A 26286-nucleotide genomic window follows, 5' to 3' on the forward strand; every position below is an offset into this window, starting at 1 on the left:
TCATCCTTATTTTTTAATATATTTGATGGCTCGTGAGTCGTGAGTCTCTTCTCGCTGGCCACCCCTGCAATATTAATATCAGAATTTGGTTCATAGATCCATAGAACTTCAACTTTGGGCGGTCGAAGCCGATAGGCGTAGGGAATAACTAATATTGTTATACTGCAACTTTTCGCCAAAGAAGTTATCCACCATTAAAAATCGGAATATTTATAGGTATATGGCATAAGGTGGGATTGTGGGAACCAAGCGACTTCGAGCAACATGTGGACATGGGTACTCACATTCGTCGAACGGAAACGGTTTCCGAACACTGATATTTGTGGCGTTCTCCTTCAAGTCGTCCAGCACGGGGCTGTCCGTGTACCCGACGATGTCGACGTCGAAACCTTGGCGGATCAAAGATTGCGCGTGATACTGCATCCTTGGGCTCCGGCCAATGTCACCTAAGACCACCACGCAGACGTTCTTCTTTCCCACTGTCGCTGTAACCTGTGGAATCGTAAACGGTTACGACGGTCGCATTTTCACGCACAGCGTCCAGTGAATACGACGGATGATCGAAGTCGAAGGATTTCGATGCACCAGAACGATCCAACGTCATTTTATACTTCGTCATATTCAGGACTTAAGGACCTAGCAGCGATCTCCGATCCGTAAGAAATTTCAAAATAATCGTACTTTGAAATTCGACGATTGAATCATCGCACTATCGCAGGAAAAAATTTTTTGTGATCCATGGTGTCAAAAATGTCCACCAGAGTGAATCATGTCTCGTCTAATCCATAGACTTATAATAATATATAGACCACGGACGTACATACGTAATACTATATTATTATAGACCATAGAAAATAGATAAAAGATTTAGACCGTGCATTAGTGAAATATATTTAAGCCAACATATGTGCGAGAGTGACAGACTGTGACATTACTTTTTCTAAGAGATTATAAGCAATTTTATAATACTCCTTGGTAGTAATGAATTGATTACTGATAACAGTGATAACATATTTGTTGACATTATTGTCTAACAGTCCATGCTGATATTATGTTAACAATTCCTTTTTAAAATATTATTGCGATTTGTGACAACTAAATATTCCAGTTGTAAATTTAAAGTTTTTAACCAAAATAATTTTATATTGACTTTAAGTTAAGATGGGTCTTAAATGTTGTGTCCATTTATGTAATTCTGAGGCAAACTTTTCTAGTATTCGTCTTCATGGGTTAGTTATTTCATTCTTAAATGTATGTTATTGAAAATGTTTAATTCATTTTTACATTGAAATTAATAGTTTTCCAAAAGACGAGGTGTTATGTGAAAAATGGGTAACAGCATTACAAAAAGACTACAAATTTGAGGTAAAGAAAAGTCATCGCATATGTAGTAAACATTTTGAAGAACAAGATTTTATTAAAAGTACATTTTAGCAATCTTATGCTAAAACCAGGAGCTATTCCAACAATATTTGTTAATGCTCAACGTTCATTATTTAAAGGCAAGTTTACCTAATATAAGTAATAAATTGTTGTATGCATAAATTATATCATGTAATTTCTTAACTTTTAGAGAACGTTCCAAATACTTTACTATACGAAACAGACGAAAACAATTTTGTGATTGAGCTGCAAAAGGTATTAGATCATTTTCTAAATGATGAAGATACAGCAGATTTTGTAAAGTACTTTAAGAGCCCATATTCACTCAGAGCAGAAAAGTGGGCCTATTTCAATAGAAAACATGTTGGTATTAATACTAACATGTGCCTTGAAGCACTTCATAAATCTATAAAATATTGTTATTTAGACGGCAAAAACTGCAAACGTTTAGATTTATCGATTAATGCCCTAATGTCATTAGTGAGAGATAAAAGTTTCGAATGAATCATTAAAATTTCAAAACAAAAAATGTCTTATAAACTGACACAAATTATTGCAGCTCACAATAAAAGTACAAAAATTACACCAGGCATGGTTGTTGAAGTGAATGGTAATTGGTTGGTTAATTCCGAGACAGATATACATACTCAATATAGAGTCGAAAACACAACAGTATCATGTGATTGTCTATTTAATCACGGTGTAATATCTGTAAAATATGTGTACACACTTATAAATTTACTTGCATGAATAATGTTATTTATTTTAACATTTGTAAACATATACATGCATGTGCTAAACGAGAGACTGTAACAATTTCAGAAACAGTACAAAATGAAAACCAATCTTTGCCATTACCATGTGATATAGGTAGCTGTCGATAATGGATTTTTACAAAAACGAGAAAAATTGAAGCAAAATGAAAATATAATGAAAAACAATGAAGAAATTAAGAACAAATTAGAAATGATACTTGGTGTGCATATGAATGAAAAAGATCGAATGTATATAATTAAACAGTGCGATAACATATTGACAACTTTAGGAAAAAAAATAGATTTTAAGAAAACATCAAACTTAGAATTGACAAGAAAAAGAAAAATTGAACCGCAAGCAAGATTTATTTAAAAAAAAAAAGTACCAAATCAACATCTATCAACTCTATCATTAATTGAGGGTACACAAATTAGAGTTGTTGAAAATTCCAATGAATTTTTAACTATAAGTACTACACCAGCGTTCGATCATTCTTATTTGTAAATAATATTTAATTATTTAAAATAGGAAAATTTTTTCCTGCGATAATCCAATCGTCAAATAAGAGCAGTAGTCGCGATAACAGCCATAGTCTCGTATAACAGGAAAGTACCAAGTATTCTAATCAGAAATTATTAAGTAATACTATTAATTGAATAACTAGAACTAATAGAACTAATGTAATAACTGTTCAAATATTTCACAGCAATAATTGGTTAAAAATAATAGTATATTATTATTAAGTATATTCATCAAAACCGGGACGATGCAACGTGGATATCTGTCGATAAAAATAACGTTATAAGTGTGAGGACCAGAGAAGGGGAGGCTAAGACCTATAATTAAAGCTATCGCTTAGTCTCCTCATGCTATGTTTGCTCTTGTATCTGGTTCTTTTTATTTTACTATAATTCATTAGGTTATGCAAAATTAACATAAACTTTTTAATCACCCAACCATCGTAGTTTACAAATTACGAATATATTTTGTAATAGTAGAACACTTTTATAAATAAATAAAAATATTGCAATTTTGTTATCAAATAATTGACAAAACTTTAAACGTTTATAAAATAAAAATGGTAAATACTAAAATATATAACATGTAAAATAATATGAACAGTTAATTTTCAACAAATAAGAATTCAAAAATATTTTGACAGTTGTTATTTTGAGTATAAATAATTATAACTATCTTAAGTTAATTTAAGCTTTAACTATAAACAATATAATTCACATGATAATAACAATACCGTTTTAAATTTATATTTTTATACAAAAATCTACAACTTAATATTTTACAATCATTACAATAAAAATTATGAATATTAAATTAACTTACTTTATTAATTATATTACATTTACCCTTGTTATTATTATTTCTATAATAACATTTCCTTTAAACTCTAATAATACATTGATTATAATATAGATCATATTACAGTATTACCTATATACCAATTTGTAATATGTCATATTGTATATTTTATGGATTATTGATTAAATTGTATCTTATGTATACAAATGCAAAGTCTTTTATTTGGTAATGTATGTATACAAATAAAAAATAAGTAAAAAAATAGTTAAAATGATTCTGTGAGTATAATAATAAATCATAAACATAAAAATTATGCAGTAAAATAATATAAAAGGGAAATACAGGGAAGTATTTCCAAGTACTAAGTAGGTAAAGGCAAGTCTTAGAATAGTCACATCAAATGTATGCAATATTGTAATAAACACTTAACATAGGTTGTATAATGTATTGCCTTTGGTTTCTAATTTGTATTTACATATTTAGTTCAATTATTTTTATTGGTATTTCATGAGCTACTAATTTTCAATATTAACGAATAATAAAATATTTAGTTCAAATATCAAATGCTTTGGCAATAATTTGAATTTAGGTACCTAGAGCAAGAAACTAAAAATAAACTGATTGATTAAAGTGCACACTGCTGTCCCAGATATATTACACTAAGATTTATGTAATCCGAACATAATATAAGGAACTTAATATTACAATATGTCACTAAAAACTATTGATACCTTACAATTAATTTGTATGTGGTAGTCCATATTTTGCAGTAAAAAAAAAAATGTGCATATTAACTATCCTTTTTTGAATTTAATCAACAGTACACTAGATGTGAGGAATACAAAAATCCATATTATTGTGGAAAAAAAACCAATGTAAACAGAAGGTTCGGTGATTGGCCAACCTCTTGCCAACATTGATCGCATCGACTCCGTAGACTGTGTTAGTGGCAAAATAAAACTTATTGATTTTGTCACCGCATGCATTCCTTCCACTGGCCATATTATGCCTAAAAACATGAAGAAGGTGATCAATATTATTTGATATTAAATATGATGACTTTTCTCACAGTTATCATAAAATCTTGTGTATGTTCAGTAAAAAACATTTTCACAAGGATTATGGATTAAAGTGTAAATATTTAAAAGCTTTTGAAAATTTAAGGACAAATAGTCTTTTATGAAAAACTGGGTTATAACTATAAAATAATACGAACCGCAAAGCATGACAATAGGAAGAAAACTGCCCATTGCCAGATATGTCGCATTCCTCTCACTGTCAGTTACACAAGAAACTACAAATCCTAAAACACATAAGCAATAATTATTTGGCGTTAAATTAACACGTTATATTTTTAGACTACACGTTTCAATTTCAATGTGAGATTAAAACGTATAATTTAAATCATTTCTTACCAAAACACATGCCACACAGTCCAGTCAGTATCGTTAATAAGCATATCCAAAACACATCCCCTTCGTTGGTAACATCAAAAATAACTAATGCGAATGCAATGACCATCAGTGATTGGAACACCATGATTACAAGTTGACACGCCACGTGCCCTAAAAGTACTTCGATCCCCGTAATACCTAGAAAAATTATATTGTGATACTTATATTAATATTTGTTTTATTTCTATCCTTTATTTATATAATTTAAGTTATGTCAGTATTTAAATTTACCCGAAACTAAACTTCTTTCTAATATGCCTTCGTTTCTTTCAATCAACATAGCACCAGACGTCAAAGCTACGGCCAGGAAAAATATAATCCTAGAATTTTAGAAATTAATTATACATTTTTCAATACTCATTAATGATATTGATGGTAATACTATAAATATAAATAATTATTACTCACGTGAGTATGACCCCTGGAGCAGCAAAATCGGTAAAATTTGGTACGTATGGGCCGTATATAGGTTTATGGAACTAGAAATCAAATAGGTAGGTACACAAATATTAATCTAAATTATACCTAAATATATAAAATCTATGTAGGTAGTATTTTTTCTAACAAAATATTGGTAAAATAACAAATTCATTAACTTAAATATATATATACAGTTTTAATTATTATTTAATATACCTGTATAGGGCTAGTTACGACTTTTGTACTGAAGTTACAATTCACTGCCAGAATTTTAGCAAAATCTTCGAAAGCAAACACAAGATCTCGTCGAAGCAGCATGGATATTTGTTGATCTAAAATAATAATTGTACTTCAAAATTGCATAATTCCATTGTAGATATAGGTGGTAATAATGAGAAAAATAATAATTTTCACCAAATTTATTGATCTTATATTTGTATAGGTATAGGTTATTTTTATTTTATTTAGGATTACTCAGACAAAAAATAATTAAGATCAATTACTCGATTCGTCGAGCCAAATGGAGACAACACTATCATCTAGTGCCAACTCTGTTGTATCCGTTCCATCATTCATACGTTGCATTAGTGACGTTGAATAGTTTGAAGTGAAAGATATAGCACCCCAAGCTTTACCACGTTTAACTGCTCGAAAAGCGGATTCTTCGTCGTCGAAATAGTCCTATTGCAGAGTTTAACATATAATATGGTAAATGTTACAACTTTAAAATCATAATAAAAATTACTGTTTACAAGTAATTTATTGAGAAAATAGTAATCAACAGTTTAAATTCATAAAAATCACTTACTAATACTTGCTGCCGTAGTTCAATCTGACGTAGAAACTGGCAACTGAGTTGAGTTAACTCGCAAGATCCGGTTGGTGGGCACGTTCTGTTGTTGGTTTCATGGTTGACGATGGCCAAGTGCAAGCCATGAGGATCTTTTCCAACGGACAAACAAAACAACACGATTTGGGCAACTGGAAGTCCGACAATAAACATCATTACCCTGTGAGCAACAGTAAAATAATAAATAACTTCAAAGCCGAATGCAATATATTATTTGTTTTATTAGTTATTTTATTAGAGTACCTATTAGACGTTGATTTTTAACACATTTTAAATATCTATAGTTCAATATTTATTATTTCCAACTTAATGTATTTTTTACCAAATTACATAGGTACTTACAGGTTAAAAAATAAATTAACATCCCTATTATTATAAGAATAAATCAATTGTATCTTTAAATTATTTATTATTTTTCTATAAATTAAAATAAAATTGTATTCGTTGGGCCAAAAAGTTTAAAAATTGAATACAAGGTTCCTATTTTGTTACAATAACAGTTTAAAATATTAAAATACAGGCATAATATTTTTTTGAGTTGGAAATACTTAAACATTTTTCTTTTTAAATCTAAGATTTTAAAATGTAATACAAGATTCCTTATAAGTTCGTCTATCTTTATCAAAAAAAAAAATTTCATTAAGAGACTCAAATTAAATTTTTACAACATTGGATAATAACTCTATTTCTCAAGTTGTGATTTTCTTATTTTGTTATTAGTTATTATTAAAAAACCAATAACAGTAGTCACTTAAAATTTATATCATATATTTATTTTATCAATTCCTATATTTAATAACATTTTTAAAATATTTTGACTGTTTTCGAGCTGTTTACGGATATTTTCAATTTTCAGTTTTTTTTAGTTTTTTTTCTATAAATGTCAATTAAATTTTATTTGGGTAAAAAAGTGTGAAATATTAATATAAGGCACCTAATATATTGTTACAATAGTAGTTGAAAAATATTAAAAATACATAGACACAATTTTTTTTATAAGTATATAAAGTTCGATTTTTTACAACATTTATCAAATTTTAAATTTTAAAATGATTTTGTAGTTAAAAATTTATAAAATTTATAGCTAAGGGTCAAAAATTTAAAACAAGATTCTACATAAGTAGGTTATTCTGTAATCAAAAAATCTTAAAAATATAAAAACACGGTTTTTTTATACTTATTTTATGTCCAAATTTAGACGAAATTATATTTTAAAAACCAAAAATAAAGATTTTAGTTATTTTGATGTAATTTTATAATATTTATTCAACTTACAAACCATAGTAGGCTACCGTATTAATAATAAGTAGGTAATAACAATATACAAGTATATAATATAAAATATCCAAACTGACAAACCGTCTCCGCTCAGAATCGTTTTTCGCATACAATGATATTATATGATTGAATTCAAATTTAATACCATCCATTAAACAGTGACCCACTTGTAACCTACTGTACAGCAAAGTGACATACACTTACTCGTTTTTTTTCCTGTTAAACTCATCGTTACATCTATTAAACGTAAGCCAAGGTTACATATTATTAAGGTTATTATTAAGGTTACATACTTAGGTACATTACCATAATTTAATTTAGTGTTAATAATTTATTAGGCCCTATATCGATTATCAGATGTCATGCAAGTCTTGTTTATAAAGTTATAATACATGTATTTAATATTTATAGGTAGATATATAACCTAGTTTAAGCAAAACACGATAAACAACTTTAAATTTAAAATATTTTTTTTTCTAAAAATAATTTGTTATATTACATTAATGCATTCGTATAAAGGTCACTTACGCTACATTTCTCCACATCCACAGAAAGTTTTTCCATATCAATGCTCTCATATGATGGGTTTGAAATATTTTGCATTGGTCGAAAAATGTCATTTTAGTATTTACTTCTGGTGGAAGTTCCATTTCCGCGTTGTTGACTTGCATCGATGATACAGACATACGCTTACTTAGTGGAACGGGACTAATACTGTCTCCAAATTCTCCGCTCATTTCCGACGAGTTGTCACATATCGAATTCAGCGCTTCGATAGGAGGCGTGGGAGATGATTCCTATGGATAGGGTTTACAGGGATTCATTATTATTATACATTATAATATAATAATTAAATTATTTATAATATAGATCATATTATTATGATATAATTTTTACCGGAACAGAAATGGCGGCTGTTATGTCATGCAAAATGCTGCTACGCCTCCGTTTTCCACGGTTTTGAATGACACTAAGCTTTAGAAAAACGTCTTCTAGTGATTGACAATTGTATTTCTGTAACAGCGATGTAGGCGATTCTTCAGCCAAAAATTTACCGCCTCTCATTAAACCAATCTGTTAAACATCAGTATTTACAATATTCAAAATAAATATTTTGTAATAGACTTAAATCTAACTGATAACATTTTTTGTACTACCTACAAGAGTGTCATGCCTCGATACAAACTTCTGTTTTTCTATAAGAATACCCCTTATTTACTGTAAATTATTAAGTCGATAATTTGTTTGAACATTTTGGTGCATCTAATTCAATATTCAAACGAGTATGGTTTTTCAGTTCTTAAAATGTTTATCTTAACTCTTAAGTATAATAGTCCTTAAAAATTGTTTTAAAAAAATATTTAATAGGCGTAATATTGTATCTAGTATTTATTAGATTTTGACTATTTTTATTAACTATAGATTAATATATTTTCATAGATAAATATAAAATTATAAACTTAAATAATTTTTAAGCTACCGTACCACATGCATCTTGCCCCCATATCTTTATAACCAATCATCATGGTTCTATTACCCTGACCTAGACACCTTATAGTACACAAAGTTAAATAACTTGTTCGAATTTTGATTTAAATACGTCAATATTAAATATTCGCTAAATTATTTACAGTTAACATGGGTGATTCTCATTTTAAAAACAGAAGCTTGTGTCACCACAAGACTTCACCATCACTTTTTATTTTTAAGTATAGGTATAGAAAAAAAAAATAATCTGAACAATTTGAAAATGCGGTCTTCAAGTATAATGAAGTATATGTATAGTATTTATCATTATTATACATGTAATAATTACCATATGAGCTTGCCTAGTCTCATCGATGTAATGTGTGGTTACAATAATGGTTGTTCCTCCATCCTTAGTTAAATGGACTAAATGGTCCCATATTCTGTGTAAAAAAACACACATGTTGATAAACATATTATGATTTTATAGGTATGTTACACGAACCCTTGTCGAAGAACAGGGTCAACGCCAACAGTAGGTTCATCCAAAATCAGTAACTCGGGATTGTGTAACAATGCCGCGGCAAAAGAAACTCTTCGTTGCTGTCCACCACTGCACCAAAATATATCGAAAAAAGTTTGTTATTATTCATTATATTCAGCAAATAACACATATTATAAATTAATTAATTAAGTACCTCAAATTTTTTACCGGCCTGCTTGCTGACGGTAGCATTAAGAATTTAAGTAAAAATTCTATTTTGTCATCCACTTGTTTCGGCGTCATGCCGTTTACCATGCCAAAAAACTGCATAGTTTCCCGTATCGTAAACTCTCCATAAAGCGCAATTTCCTTTAAAAAAATGTATAAATTAATTATTTTAATAATTCTAATTTTTGAGTAAAAATGTATTGCTCCTGCTGTACTCAAAACAACTGCAGAGGAGTGAGAACATATAGCTACTATACCTGAGGCATGTATCCGATACGAGGTCCTGGAACGCCGCTGCCTGCAGATCCCGGTTTACCACCCAACACCCATATTTCACCAGCATTCAGTCTTCTGCGGCCAACTATGCAACTCAACAATGTAGTTTTTCCACATCCACTAGCTCCCAAAAGACCATATCTAGAAAATGAATGCCGCGTACAATAAACGTATGGGGCCACAATATAATATCATAGATACCGTAAGTACCCTCGCACGTAGTCCACCTGATAATTATAATTATTTAAATCTATGTAAGTACCTATATTATGTATTATTTTCTTTGTGTTTTTTTTTTCGTTCACCACAAACTGCACATTATAATAATAATATGTAACTACCGGCTATATATCTTATAATCATTACATCAATCTTGTGTAATATCTATATCAAAATATGATTAACTACACATTATTTTTTTTGTTAAGTTTCGTGCTTTTCAATGTCATACAATAAACACATTATCGTTGGTCAGTTCTCAGAACTCTAATTAAGGAACATTATATATAACTACTTCTTAAACATAACAAATTAAATGTCCTTTATGAACGATAATATACAATTATTTAAACATTTTAATTTTTGTTATTCTTAGGTAATTTTCATTTGTGCCATTATATAGTAGGTATTACTTATACTTTACTTACACATTATGTAAGTATATATGAAATTCGTAAGTGTACGTTCAATGTGCACTTACGAATTTTTCTCCATGTAAAAAAATAAACATTTTAACAAACTTACATGCAGCCTTTTGGGACAGTCATGTTAAGCCCATCAAGTATAACATGTGGATTTGAGCTCTGTCCATATTTCTTGTAAGCACGTCTTACGCACACAGCTTGTTGGCGCCTCGTCCATATTGTTGACTGTTGTGTTTCCAACGGAGGCCGTCGTTCCGTCAATCCGATTGGCAATTCTGGACGCATCGCTATAATATCGTGTAAAACAAATAATTATTAATCAATTGTTTTTAATTAAAAATAATAATAATTTTTTGGTTTTGTGAAACAGAGAGGAATGGATTTATATTATTCTATGGAGTCCTGACTCCTTAGAATGTTTCACAAAAAATATAATCATACCATATTGTTCCCAAATAACATTGACATAAAGGTCGGCAAGATATAACTACAGAATACATGTGGACATGCACGTTGTATACATAATTTTAGTCGTATTATTGCCAATAACGAAAATTCACGAGCCCCGAGCTGTTTTAATGAAACAATTAATACTACTTATAGTCGCCCTATTTACAATATCAATCATAATCTTCACCTTGTCGATGGGACTATGGCAGCCTTGTGAAAAAATTATTAGACTTAGAAACATTTATCGTTTGTGACTGTAACTATTATATTATGATTCAACTATTCAATTATCTCTAATGAGCTATAATATTATACTATTTTAACTGTGTGGCTACACTATAAATCGATAGATTTGTAAAAATGCGGAAACCAAATAGTCTATAAAATAAATATTTATTATTTATTTATGTTATCCACAAGTCACTATACCGTCTATACCTATATAATATCATCAATGGTGGGTAAACAATTAATTACATATTATTCAAGTAATAATAATAACTAAATATAATGATATAAACTCGTAGTTTCAATAAATATATTTTTATTTCATTATATCATTATTTTTGCAATGTAAATTTTCGTTGTCTTTGGTTTTGACATTTTTGTGGATTACCCATTAAGGAATTATAAAAAGTTATTAATACCTACTCAATTTAAACTCGAACCGAATGCTTAGCACTCAATACTCATTCGTAATATCTGGGAAGTGGGATGATGTTGTACAAAATAACTATAGTTATATACCTATACTTCTAATTTTACTTTATATACATGATCAAAATCCACATATAACTATAAATCCAAAATTATGATTGAACAATTTACGTGAAAAATCGAGCATAATATTATTGTTATGATATCAATTCTCAAATTGTACCTATCCATTGTTACATAAAATATAAGTATCTATGCCGCATCTAAAATGTACCTTGTGGCCTTGTCATCGTTGAAAATTCACATACTTAAGAATCTAACCAGTCATTGACGTGTTCAAATTAACGTGTTACGAGTAATCGTTAACGTGGGTGGAAATAATTATATGTGTAATTGATAGTTAGTAGTTACTAATAACTTTAAACTTATAACACGTTTCGATGGTGAGAAAATTCGCATACATAACACGTGTATTGAACAAAATTAATGACAATTCACATTTCACATACTTTGTATTAATTGTATTGAATATATATTAATGTACCATGTATGATTTCAATAGTTAATTTGATATTTTAATCCACAGCGTCGTGTTCTTTTTAATAGTTAATACTATATTATACACAATCATTATTTGTTTATTATAAATATTAAGGTATTCAAGTAGATATATTATAATTTATAATGTATTTGCGGTTTTTAGGTTTATTTTAGAGAGTCCAAATGTTGGTTTTTCAGGATTGTCCCTGTATCCCAAAAATCTTTATTATAGGACTTTGATATATGACCAGGAATTATTTCGTTATCATAAATGTGTGTGACGTAGGTAATTTGATAATTTATATTACCTTTCTCGTAACTCCTGTTTTCGTCATATTTATTTAATTTTCTTTATCGCGTTTTTTTTTTATTAATCTGTTCACTATAATCAATTGATATAAAAATTTTAATAAATCATGAAATATAAACTTTATACAATAATTTATTATAACACAAAAGTTGAAAAGAATTATAATGCATTAACTACGGCATAGGTACGAGTAAAATATAATAAACTGTAAACAAATAAATCGTAAACGTCAATAGATACTATTATTATTTCAATATCAATAATTGCGATTCTGGTGTTATGTTTTTCTGTACACCTGATGGCTGTACTCTCCCCCCCTAGATAGGTCTTGGCTTAATTCAGTTTTCTAACAGAGTATCGCATGCATAATTTAGTCCCATTCATTTATAATCTCACTTTTTTCGATTTTTTGGTAAAATGTATTTGCATAACGTTTGAGTGTACGTTAATAAAAGTAATTTCGATCATTAAAATAAATAAAATTCAATTTTATTAAACAAAAAAATTTGTAGGTACAAATATTTTTTTTTTATTAATAAAAGTTTTTTTGTTTACAATATATATATTAATAACGGTACGAATATAATATATAGAATATTATAAATAATAATCAACGATTCAATTATTGTTTTATCTCTCAATATAATTAAAATTTAATACATTGATTCTGGAATCTAGCCATCTAGTAATCTGTACGATAGTTATTGATTTAATCCGCTGTAGATACATAGTGTTATAATTTAAATTTAAATAGGTATATGATAAAATATGTATGATAATTATTATTATAAAGAATATCAAATATTTTTATAATTATAGTAATTTAATAAAACGTCCTTCGGTACATGTAAATGAGGGACACTGTAGTAAAATTTACCAACATTAGTTACATTCTGTATTTCGGTGTCTATAAAAATGTAAACATTATTTTTTTACAACAGTTTAGACACTGAGAATAGATGAATTGACCGTTTGGAATAAATATCTAAAAGCATATTATAAATATCTACCTATACTTATTATATTTTACAATAGGTTAGTTAGTAGTTGTATATATAAACATGAGCTACTTTTACTAGAGTAGTAAAGTGCTGTAAAATATTGAGGATTGTTTCTGGTAGTTTTGGTAGAAAATTGGATCTAAGATTTGTTTTCGTTCTCCGACCCACGCGCAACATAACAAATGTACGTTTAGCACTTTAGCAGTAAGTACCAAACCTGTATTATTAGTTTATTACTTTTAATACTAGAGTGAATTCACCTTTTATAAAAATGTTGGTTAAGAACATTACTTATTTACTTGTGAGTTGTGTACCTACGTTGGCTATTTTAATTTGTATGTAAGTTATGACTTATGAGTTATGAGCGTGTAAATTATTACAAATTAAAAATGGTTTCGTAAATAGCCAACGTAAGGACACATGTTATGTTATTAGCTTAAATTTGATTATGATAGTATTAATATTACTTAATATTATAAGTAAAAACACAGAGTAGGTTCTGCTAAACATAAATTCCCCATGTGGTCCCATGTGGGACAAAGATTGAAAACAAATGGTGCGCTGACGCCTGACATCCTCTTAATTTAGATATTAATTCTGCCAACTGTAAGATAAAGTTTTAACCAATTATCTACATAATTCATAAATAATTTTTACATTCCCTACCTATATAAAAGAAAACATTACACAAATCAATGGTACTTTTTCACTAATCGGATAGTGAAACTAAAAATTCAAAAATGAAAATATTTCGCTCCCCTCTGACAAGTTCCCGTGTACGCCCTTGTCGCCACTCAGAAGTGTTTTTCGTATGTAATGATTTACTATTGAATTCAAATTTATCATATACATTATATTACAATGATTACACTCAACGACGAGGTACACTCAAAACCTACTATACAGCAGAGCTATTTCCGCGGTTTTTTTGTGTTCGTTAACAATTCACCTTGTATGTTTTTAATGACATACTTAAAATTTAAGACATGGCTAATACTCGAATATTACCTATCGATTAGTGACTATGAAACATTATAATATGTATAATAAAATATCCGACAAGGCAATTTGTCCAGAATCACAAAGAACACAAAATTACCTATAGCACTTTAGGAGCATACCATGTTACGCATAGCGTATATTTTTAATAATATTATAATACACTTTTAAAAGCGTTAATATGTAAATTTATATAAAAAATTAACACTTAACCTTGCTAAGTTTGTATTAACTGTCTTACTGTTTTCCAAGAACGGACGACAACATTTTATTTGTGTTTCATGAAATATGGTGTAGGTACACCTACCCACCTACTTTTTACATATATAGGGTATGGCAATATCATAATATTGTAAAATTGTAAACAGAAAATGAGAATATTATAAACAATACAAATTCGGCTTTCGCAATGTTTTATTTCCGTAGTGTGTATGTGTGTTGCGGTATATTTTGTATAATGTGCGCGCATGTGTAGTCGTCGGACCTTGTTTATATTAGGTATGATTATGATTTATCGATATTACACCGTATACGTCTATATTATTATAGTAATATAGTCAGTCTTGTAAAAAGTACTTGCGTAAAAGTATTCAAATGCTTTTTAAGTACTCAAATACGCATTCTAAGTACATTTGAAAAACGTGCTTGGGCACAGTATTTGAATACTTTTTTGAAAGTATCTGCAACTATTTAAATGCAAATACTATTTTTAAATACTTTTTTCGTCTTACTTTAGTAAAGTTACAGGGACGTCAAATTGAAATAAAATAATATAAATTTGAAATTGTTCAACATTTTTATTTATAGATCGTTGATTGTTGTATTTTGGTATATTGTAATATTTTTAATGGCTTATCCTAGGTATCACATTTTACTAGGTAAAACACATTAAAAAAAAAAAAGAAAAAAGTATTTGTATTTGAATTTAAATAATTTTTTCCCAAGTATTCTGATACGTATTTCAAATACATTTGAAAATAAGTATCTGTATCTGTACTTGAATACTTTTTAAAAGTATCTTTTACAAGACTGAATATAGTAAACAACGATACATTTGTTTAGCATTTCGTGCCTCTCATATCGTTGTACACATACATAACATCGTTGTTACCTACATATTTAGGTACTTTACACCTAATGATTTTAGTATCTGTGGTCTAAACTATAATAATAATATATACGATTATCGAATATGAATATTGAATATGATATGACTATAAATTAGATCATGTTGTATGCATTATTTTATTATTTTCCTCATTTTTTTGTATATGTTTATTATACATCACTGCGTTATTTTCGAATCAGATATTATATACCTATTATTCATTTTAGTATTTTCTTTCTTATAAGGATTACCGATTACTTCACAATCGTACATTATGATCCACATTATGCAACACAACGTGCACGCATACACCACACAGGTACCTAAGTATACTGCTATCCGTTGTTGTTACGTCTATTATATTATATTATATTATTATCATATATCATATTTTATCCGCAGCGCCACTGTATAATTTATATTATATTATTATATATACATATTACACTGTATGCCTGTAGGTATAGAGAGTTTTGGTGTTTATTTGTGCATATATATTCTATATATATAAATACACTTGAACAATTGCTCAATCTCATAAGTCACAGTCTGATTGATGTCATACGATTTGTTAACCGCAGTCGCCGTCGCTGCGCTCATGAGTAAGGTACCTCGTACCCACTACCCAAAATACTCACTACCCACATGTGTACTTATTATATTATTAAAACGCCGTTTTGGTCACAGAAATAAAAATAATACGATGTTTATATACACCGTACGAGTAAGTATTGTGTATGGTAAATGCTATGCTCACGATTATGCAAGTTTTCAATATATCAAGGAACCTCGAAGAGTGGAATTAAACGCATTACCATCTATTGTCAATGACGTGTGATATTCAGTGATGTCAAAACTCAGAAAAGGAAGTTCAAAAACGTTATTGCATACAAACGCAAAAAAAAAAATCAATATTATTATAATATTACAGAAGTATGATACTATATATGATTAAGTAGACAAATATTATATATATAGCTGCAGGAGGTACGCCGTGAACTGGTGGATTGTGGACCGCCTAACGATATTTCTTCAGATTTAGATCACATAACAGCTGTATGACCGACTGCTGCAGTATATAATATGGGTCATAGAACATAATATATTATAGTTCATAATTTTTATGATTTTCCTTTGAATATTAGAATATTATTAGCTTATATGTTTTAAAAGACTTGTAATTTTCAGATAGTTTTTAGTTCCCAACGAAGGAATCATCCTGCATACTATAGCATATTATTAAGATTTACGAATACCTAATCTTGCCCACCTCAATTTTACTTAGCTATAATGTCTTGGACTGACTGACTGGAGCACTGCGAAATGTATGTATTATATGGTAGGTATCTATTTAAAGAATTAAAATGTCAGTTTGACTTTCCTGCACCGACTTTTATTAGGATATTCTGTTAATTATATTATTACAATTACATTATATACTCAATAAAGTGTAGACAGGCACGGATACAAGGGATGTTATGGGAGCCACCAACCCCTCCCCCCCCCCCCCATAAACCTTAGGTACTTAAAATATTTCACTCTTGCCTACGTAATTATATATAATATATGCAATAAAAGGTAATTTTGTCATTCAAGTTTGTTATTACTTATTAATATTATTTTATAATATGCATGTATGATAAATATTTTATTCACTATAAAAGCTTAAACTTAATCTTAATGTTCTACTTTCATGTACTTGAATTATATATTTTCGTCTACCTCCTCTTTTTATATTTCTAGATCCGTACCTGAGTGTAAGTAGATATACCCATGAAATACACGTCAAACGCGCGGTGAGCTAAATTAAATATAATCGAAAACGTGAAACTAATCTCACCACGTGGAACGGTTTTTGCTCTGAACAATTTGAAGAGATTATGATTATCACTACTTGTTTCCAAACAAGAATTATCTATTAATTAATCCGTATAAAAAACACAATATATTCCAACAATGGAACATTATATTATATTAATAGTAAGTTTTAAATAGAAATATTCGACTAATGGTTAAATGTATGGTGTTTGGTGCCGTTACAAGTTACATGTTATACGGTAGGTACAACGGTATAGAAATATAATGAAACAGAGTGGAATTTAATTTTATAATAATTGCCATTACCCTTTACTATACCATACATTATGGTTAGATAATCATAATATTTCAGGTCCATTGAAAATTGAAATATAATTTAATTTAACTACTAATAAAATATACACCATACTGTATTCACTTATATTCACGTGTATTATTACATACATCTGTAATGCTGTTTATTATATGAAAAAATATACAATAGGTTTGCCAATCGACGATGTATAATAGTATATAATATATATATAGTGTATAAAAATAATTGTACAAATTTAATGCTTTTGTATGTAATTTTATAAAATATCCCGTAAAATAAATATAATTCATACAATATATTATTATGACCACTATAGGTGCATACATATAATATTATGTGATAATGTGATATACATAATATATGATACATTAATATTGATTTCAGTGTAATATTTTATATTTACTCCAAAATTGATAGTTCAAACAACCCTGAAAATACAAGTAATATAATACCAGTTTCAATAAAAAACAGCGTTTCTGTAGATTCTTGCCTATTCGAAATCGATGACATTGCACAAAATAATTTATACAAATCCATAGTAAACATTTCAATTTATATTATCCAGTGTGGTTGTTTTGTCTTTCGAAAAATATTCAAAAATCGTGGAAAACCGTTATCACTTACATGGCGTACCTGCCAGCTATACCTATACGTTTCACGCGTTTGTGCTTAAGACGGTCCACAGTTCAATCAGCGAATTAATAATTTTGTTTATATTTAAAATAACAATATTCATTATTATATGACTGTCTGTGGTTTTATTAGATGAATAATATATTTTATCATTGCCGAAGACAGTGGGTGCGTCTGAGCAGGAGACTCTGTGATATGCGCATTTAGGAAAGGTCATAGCAAAAAAAACGCACCGTATATTTCCAAAGTATGTACCTACTATCTATGTGCGTGCACGTGTGCCTACAGAATAATGAAGAGGCCGATTGGAAATTGGGTCAAGATCTGGGAGGATATATGTAGACAGTGGACGTCCTCTGAGAGCAATAAAAGTCGACCGCTGGGAGTTGTAACACAACCGTGGTATATAAACTTGATAATTTAGTTTTTCACGTATCCACGATAAAATTGTATATATAGGTCCTGGGAATATTAATTTCACCACTATCGACCGCATTCACTATAATATGTCTATACTATAGTAGAATATTAGATGATATGGTAATTTAGCCGATCATCGTATATGGGCACACATTATATAGTCATTACTCATTAATCATTGGACTACAAAATTCGTCATCATCCCGTAGACACCAAATGGAAGAAAATGTTTTCCCGACAATATACTGCAACACACGGGTATACAATATTATAATATTATATCTTATATTCATACCATTGGTCAAGGACACCAAATATCTCACTACAACCGCCTCGCAGTCATTAATAATAGTATTTCAATATGTTTGTATACATATTATTACTATGGTCGTAAGCTTGCGCAAGTGCCTATATCTACTATCTATTTATATTATTTACTATTTTATTTGAATATTTTGAATACGCGTCTTGTGTCGTCGCGTATGCCCCATAAACTATCGATGCGTATCATACGCAGAGCTTTTTTTCGTATTGTACGCGTAAACCGGATTCTTTCACCTGTTCTCCATAATAATTATAATTATAACTCTACACTATAATGCGCACACATACTTGAGTATACATAATAAGTGTTTACATATAAATCGTCAAAAATTCGTTAGTAAATTCTCCTCTTCCATAATACGGTCTTTCACTTTCACAACAATCCGGTATTAGGTAGGTAGTGTACTACTACAACACGACCCGGTGGGATGCGTCTGCGTTTGAAACACGAACGTATCTCGTACATAGATACACATTATAGTGGCTGTGTTTAATAATATTATGTAACAACAAATGTAATAATTGGTGTAACCGCGAGAAAACTAAAATTGCCGGTCAAGGTTATGCGATTGGGATTGGTAACAACTAACAATATCATAAAATTGTGCGTTAGCCGCAAGAAATACCTTTGGTACCTATAATGCATGCGGTGACTATAGGTAGAGACGTAGAGTCTATCTATAGTCAGTGTCCAGTATAGTCACTATATATAATAATAGTACCTGCGTGGTTGTCAGTAAAATATGCAAGTACATAATATTATACCTATACGGCTATACCTACATAGGTATATTCGTTTAAACACGTTTAAAAATACAAAAGATTACAACTATAATATAATTGTATAATAGTCTACAGATTAACAAATCGTTATGGGTGGGATTTCGGGAAGATTTCGTTACAAAAAAAAAAAATTGTTACATATTATAATATACTGTACCTACTACCTACACGCTTGAAAGCGAAACGAAAGAGCCGAATAAAATATCTAATTACTAATTACATATTTTTATGAACCATGGCTCGTATTCGGCTGTTTAGGAATCGACCAGATTGTCAAAAACTGCAGACAAATGCAGGAGGCGCAATACGTTGTATATACTATAGTAGTGTAATATATTTCATAATATTGTTAAAATCATAACAACATATTATTATTGTGTAGAAATGATGTTAAGAGGTATTTAACCGAATGATAATATTATATGCGATTTTACCTTGAGAATTAATTATAATAATAATATTTTTATTTTGAATCAAACTATTATAACATGAATTTATAATATATTTTAATGTATGTTATGTATATTGTGTATCGTGTATTTCTTTATGTAAATGTATACTGCACCGGCCGGCTATAGAGAAAAAAAACATGTATAAATATATTTTTAATTAGTTCGGGTATTAACTGCACGTTGGTCGATTTGAACGGCAATGACTCAATTATGGGCAGATACAAGATCACATTGCCCCGTGGTCCCCTATATAGTTATCCAGTTCTTGACGAGTGTTGTAAACAATTGTTAAATTATTGTAAAATCGTTTTCCCATTGACCCCATTACTTTATTCCAGAACTAATGTCTGAATGAATTATCTGTCCCACTAATTTCGTATTTTAAATTCAAACCGTTGTTATTGTCCGGCTAATAAAATATTATAAGCCTATACGAAACGTGTATATTTAATGCACTGTGTACGGTGTATATAATGAATTCGCAACGGCTGCGGCGGTAGCAGTGGCGGCCACGACGATTTATATTAGACTGGGTGAATTTATGACGAACATCATCATTTCGTGAAGATTGATTAGCGGTTTGAGTTTAAGTTACATACATCAGTTGTAGATATGAATAACCGTTTAAAAACATCGAGTCAATGAGCCAAATTAATCATTAAATATTACTCCTTTCTTGTACCATATTATGTGAACATAATACAATGTTTTTTACGAAGGAGTAATGTTCATTTATATACATAATATACTAACCATATAAAAAATCTAAACAATGAGCAATCGAAAACTGAAACTTTCTCTTGATTTATTTCCCAATCATCATAACGAAAAATCAACTTTCCTAGTAATGTCAATTGATTGTTGATATCTTTATTTATATTTGTATTTTAAAAATGATTTATAATTTTAGTGCAATCCTATGAGATGATCTTAAATAACACCTATAACAATGCGATATTGACAAGACATTAAAAATCGAAGACAACTCTCAGCTGTATAACAATGTGTTAAACAGTGTGTATAAGTTATACATACCTATTAAAGTAAATATTCAACACATACGAATACAAATACGCGGTTAAATGAGTATTTTAGTTGAGTAGAAAGAATTCGAAAAAAAAACAATTTATCTCTTTTTTTCAACATCATCGGAATGTGCAAATAATAATAATATAATATACTACTATTCGTTGTTCGCACGAAGCGCATATAATATTATTCTATTGTAGGCTACTGTGTATATTGCATATGTAGATTAGTTCTTGACGATAGGCAAAATATAGTTCGGAAAAATAAAAATCATAGTTGGATTTATTATTAAAGTATCATATTATTATTGCATCATTTTACACCGTTGGTTAATTTATAGTAACAGTGTATATCTACGTAAAAGCGTTTAAATACAAATACAATTACGAATAGTTTGTTTTGAGTAATATACTTCCGTGTTTTTAGATCTGACCAAGTTCTACAGAGTACACAAATTATTATTGTCATTTCATACTTCACATACCTAGTACACACGTACAACTTATTTTCAAATGTACTTGGAAGTGGTAGCGATATTAGTATCTATATGAGTATTTGGCATTCCAGGTGTAACTCGTGCACAAAGAACCATAATCTCTCACTAACGCTTATTTGAAAAAAGAATACCTATCTTTTATTAAAATATAAAATCGCGTAGAGTATAATAATATTGTGTATCACAACTTCAAAACGTTTATTATTATCTATAAATATATGTAATATGGAACATATAGGTAGATTTAAGGAACAGGTGCTTGACCCAAATTGTGTAAATTAAATATTCCCATCAACCACTTCGCATAATATAGCTGCAATATACACAGATCATTATAATGACGTCAGTGGATTGTATCCGTCATTATATTTATGAAATAAAATACGCACACCGCACGGGAAAGCCGGCATATTGGTCACCCATACAAGACGCAAAATACCCACTTAAATCATGTTTACGCAATTATGTGTTGGTGTAAATTTAATGTTGGCCATTGATCATTATTGATATTAATTTGAATAGGTAAAAACCCTATATAGACTATACATCTAGGTATTCTATTATATTGGCCATTGGGTATGTATATATAATTTATATATATATTTTTGTAATCACAGATTTGTTTGGACGTAAAAATAATATTACACATTCAAAAACCTAAATTATTAATACCTATTAAAATAAATAACTGTACAATAATATTGTTATGAACTATAATTTTTAAATTTAATATTTATGCTAAATTATTTAAATGTTTAAAAATATTGACTGACTTACATGAAGCAAATAAAACAGATCACTTTCCAGAGGCTGTTTACAATTTGTTAAAATAAAGTAGATTGAAATTGATTACATTTGTAAAATATCGATTTAAAATTATAATGACTACATATATAAAATATTATTGCATGTAAAAAGTAATTTATATTATTTGACAACTTAAAATACTAAATATATAAATACTATAAAATATAATATAGCCATGCAGCCATAATATACAGGTACTGGTTTATCTAACAAATTTCGGTTTTTAAAGAGATATTTTCCATAAAACGTCTTAAAATATTATTTCTTATTTAATAAATTACATTAACATTTATTATATATTTCAATAGTTAGGTACTAGTAAAGTCGAAAATCTTACTTACCGATAGATACAATATAACAAGTAAACTATCGACAATTAGCAGACCGCAAAAAATTAATTTTGTCCACGTTTTACTAAAATGTGATACCTAACTCTTATTTCATATTTGAATTCTTCTTATTATTATATATATATATTAATATAGACTCCTAGATATTATATTTTAATGTTATTCGACACTTTAATACACTTTAATACACTCATATATTGAATAGATGTAGATTTTAAGGTGATATTCTATTAATATTTCAACGTTTTCGTTATCGGTTAACGGTTACAATATATGTATGTATAGTATATAATATTATAACGGCAACAATCAAAGAACATTTTTTTTTGTACATTTTAAATTAAATAATTTGTTTGTGAAATTTCCTAGTCTTGAATTTAACGATTTGGGTAAGTGTTATAATATTTTTTTTATTAAGAAAACTAGATGTTATTGCTACTTATTATAATAAATAACATTCCTACTTGCAATACCCAGAATAAAACGTACATCTTCAAGTTCAACAATTTATAATATGAACTTAAATGCACGTAATATATTGGCATTATGCATTTAAGAATTAGCATTGTGTGTTAAACAATTTTTCTTACATCGTTATCTCGTACGATATTTTGTACATTGTTGGACACATTTCCAACATGTCAAACAATATTTGAGATTCAAGAAACAGGTTTACATACTTTTAACCATTTTCATGTAAAGTACGCGAAGGTGAAATGTGAATCATGAGGCTAAACGTCTAAATCGTTATCTAATGCAGGTCGCAATTAGGTCTAGGTGAATAGAAATTGAAACTTTACAGAATCCGTTATTATTACAAGATCAATATAAAAATGTTTATTTTTTTAATTCTATATAATAAATTTAGATTACCTGTACGTTTGACATTATTATACTAGGTATAGGTGTCTTTATGACTAAATTGTCAGTCTAACACACGTACGACATAGACAACACTTGTTTATGCAGTCTAAGTAGAACACCTATCACAAAATTAAAATATGACAATATTTTGAAAGGGCAAGACGTTGAGTTTTTTTTAAAAAATTAAAATTTTGAAAAGTTAAAGGTATATTGAAAATTTTAAAATTTTGGCTATTTCTAAACGATATAATGAACGTTATATTAGTTGAGATGGAAAAAACGCAACCACTTGCCCTCAGAAATATTGTCACTATTCAATTTTATACTAAATATTTTTACTCTAGAACCAAAATTGAGCGATTTATACTCAGACTGCGTAAACGCGTTTTGTCTACATCATACGCGTATAAAACGGAGACAACACATGCACGTGTGACGTCTTCTTAACACGTCTATAAAATACGAATTATAATAATATATCGGTCACTGTCTGCAGTAAGAAACTTTATCGTTACCTGGCTAGAATTTTCGAATTTTCGATATTTAATACAAACATTTTTAGTATCACGAAAGGTTAAGGTAAGTACGACATCTGCGTCCAAACCATATTAATGGTAGGTAATTATGATTAATTATTCAAAATGTTTGCGTTGCAATTAAAATCGTTTAAAAGCGAAGAATACAATTCATCGTAGTTTGGCGTCGTGTTTATCAAAATCGTTTGGCAAAAGTCATTAGTCCGTATCGACCAAATGAATATTATACAACATATATGTTAAATAGTACCTACATTAATATGCACTTAACTATACATGTTGGTAAGTGAGTAACTATACCATCTGTACGGCTTACAATGTTTTAAAATATTTAGTTAAACCTAACGCCGCGACGTGACGATTAACATTGATGCGTAATTAGATATAAACAGTTAACAATACCACGAGTGCTAAGTGTATACAATATATTTTGGATGGGTTTATCTTGCGACCCCTCCCCCCCAACGACGAGCAAATGTACCTAATAATTCGCACTCCTAGAACAATACTGCTACAACTCAAAATTCATCAATTTTGAGTTATGACAACTGCCGAATAGAGAAAAATAAGCCCTATAAAATGCAAGAACGCCACATTCAATATCATTTTCATTTAGCCACTATAAATATGTGTCGGTATTGAATTATTAAATTGTTAGCTAATGTAAAGCATATTTACTTTATGGCATTATACTCATTGTAATTTATCCAAATAATCAACAAAGTCAAAATTCAAGACTGCCTTATTTCGATTTGTGGCATTCTTTTACTAAGTATATCGTTTGATAATATGTTAAGTGCAAAACAGCAACATTCAGAGTTGTGGCGGTATTGCATTTTAAAATTATTAATTTGTTACATGCAGCCACAATATAAAATGCAATTCTACTATATTTTAGTATATGGCTGTCTTAAAATCAATTGCTATATAGGTACAGTTCAGCCACATCTCAAAATATGGCAGTCTTGTATTTACTTAAAGAATTTTAAAAGTCCACAAGTCTAACTTTTTGAGTTTAAGAGAGTATTTCATAATATTTGGAAAAGTCATACTGTAAAGGACCTATGTTTGCAAGTATTTAGGTGCTTAACTTCAAACGCATAGGTAAAAAACTCTTTAAAATATCTTATAGGAGTGCGAATTATAAAGACATTCGTATTCGAATGCGTGTAGGGAAGAATTTCCATCGTGTACCTATTTTTGCTACTATATATTATTATACTCGGCGGGACTAGTGCGACTACGTTATTCGGTCTCGAAATCGGAAATGGCATTGTGCTTATAATAACCTGGTATCGTACAAATTCTATATGGTACTTACCGGAATTGCGTTACGAATCCTCCGGGTGAGTTAAAATATATTATAAACGTAGTGTTGCACTGCGCTAGAGGAAAATATTAATATACGAACGGATTCGCGTGCGTGAAAACCGTCGTCCGTTTGCAAGGAATATAATAAAAAAAACTAAACCGATGACGACGGTCGAGTCATTTGATCGCGACGACGGGGTGGTTCGCGTGCTGCACTCGCGGCGATCGAACGGCGGCACATCAGACACGGACAGAAAAATTGATTACAGTTTAATACCGTCGTCGTAGGAGTGATCGACGGATATAATATTATTATATTGATTTATTAACTTATCGGTATATTATCGTTTTTTTTTTTTTTTTGTAAACTACTTCGTCGTCGTCGTCGTCGTCGTTGGTCGCTCAGCGTTATGCGAGTGACGGTAATGTTCACTGCAGCGGACCGCGCAGTGGCCGTAGTGGTCTATAACGTCTCGCGCGGTATAGGTAATAGTGGCGTGCGCCGGCACACTACAACAGTGGAGT

General features: G+C 29.4%; 1 protein-coding gene across 1 annotated transcript; it reads right to left on the reverse strand.

Annotated features, from left to right (window-relative positions):
- Positions 1-4081: 4081 nt before the first annotated feature.
- On the reverse strand, positions 4082-26286 carry LOC100165394 (ABC transporter G family member 23). Its single transcript, XM_001945178.5, has 16 exons — positions 25772-26286; positions 10658-10844; positions 9895-10054; positions 9624-9778; positions 9431-9538; positions 9275-9368; positions 8356-8532; positions 7987-8255; positions 6139-6340; positions 5834-6011; positions 5547-5662; positions 5319-5389; positions 5142-5230; positions 4872-5048; positions 4673-4759; positions 4082-4465 (listed from the first exon to the last, which is right to left on the reverse strand). Exons 2-16 carry the CDS (start codon positions 10840-10842, stop codon positions 4251-4253), a joined length of 2283 nt encoding a protein of 760 aa, XP_001945213.1. The 5' UTR covers positions 10843-10844; positions 25772-26286; the 3' UTR covers positions 4082-4250.

Source organism: Acyrthosiphon pisum, chromosome A2 (assembly GCF_005508785.2).
Source record: "Acyrthosiphon pisum isolate AL4f chromosome A2, pea_aphid_22Mar2018_4r6ur, whole genome shotgun sequence".
NCBI classification, from domain to species: Eukaryota; Metazoa; Arthropoda; class Insecta; order Hemiptera; family Aphididae; genus Acyrthosiphon; species Acyrthosiphon pisum.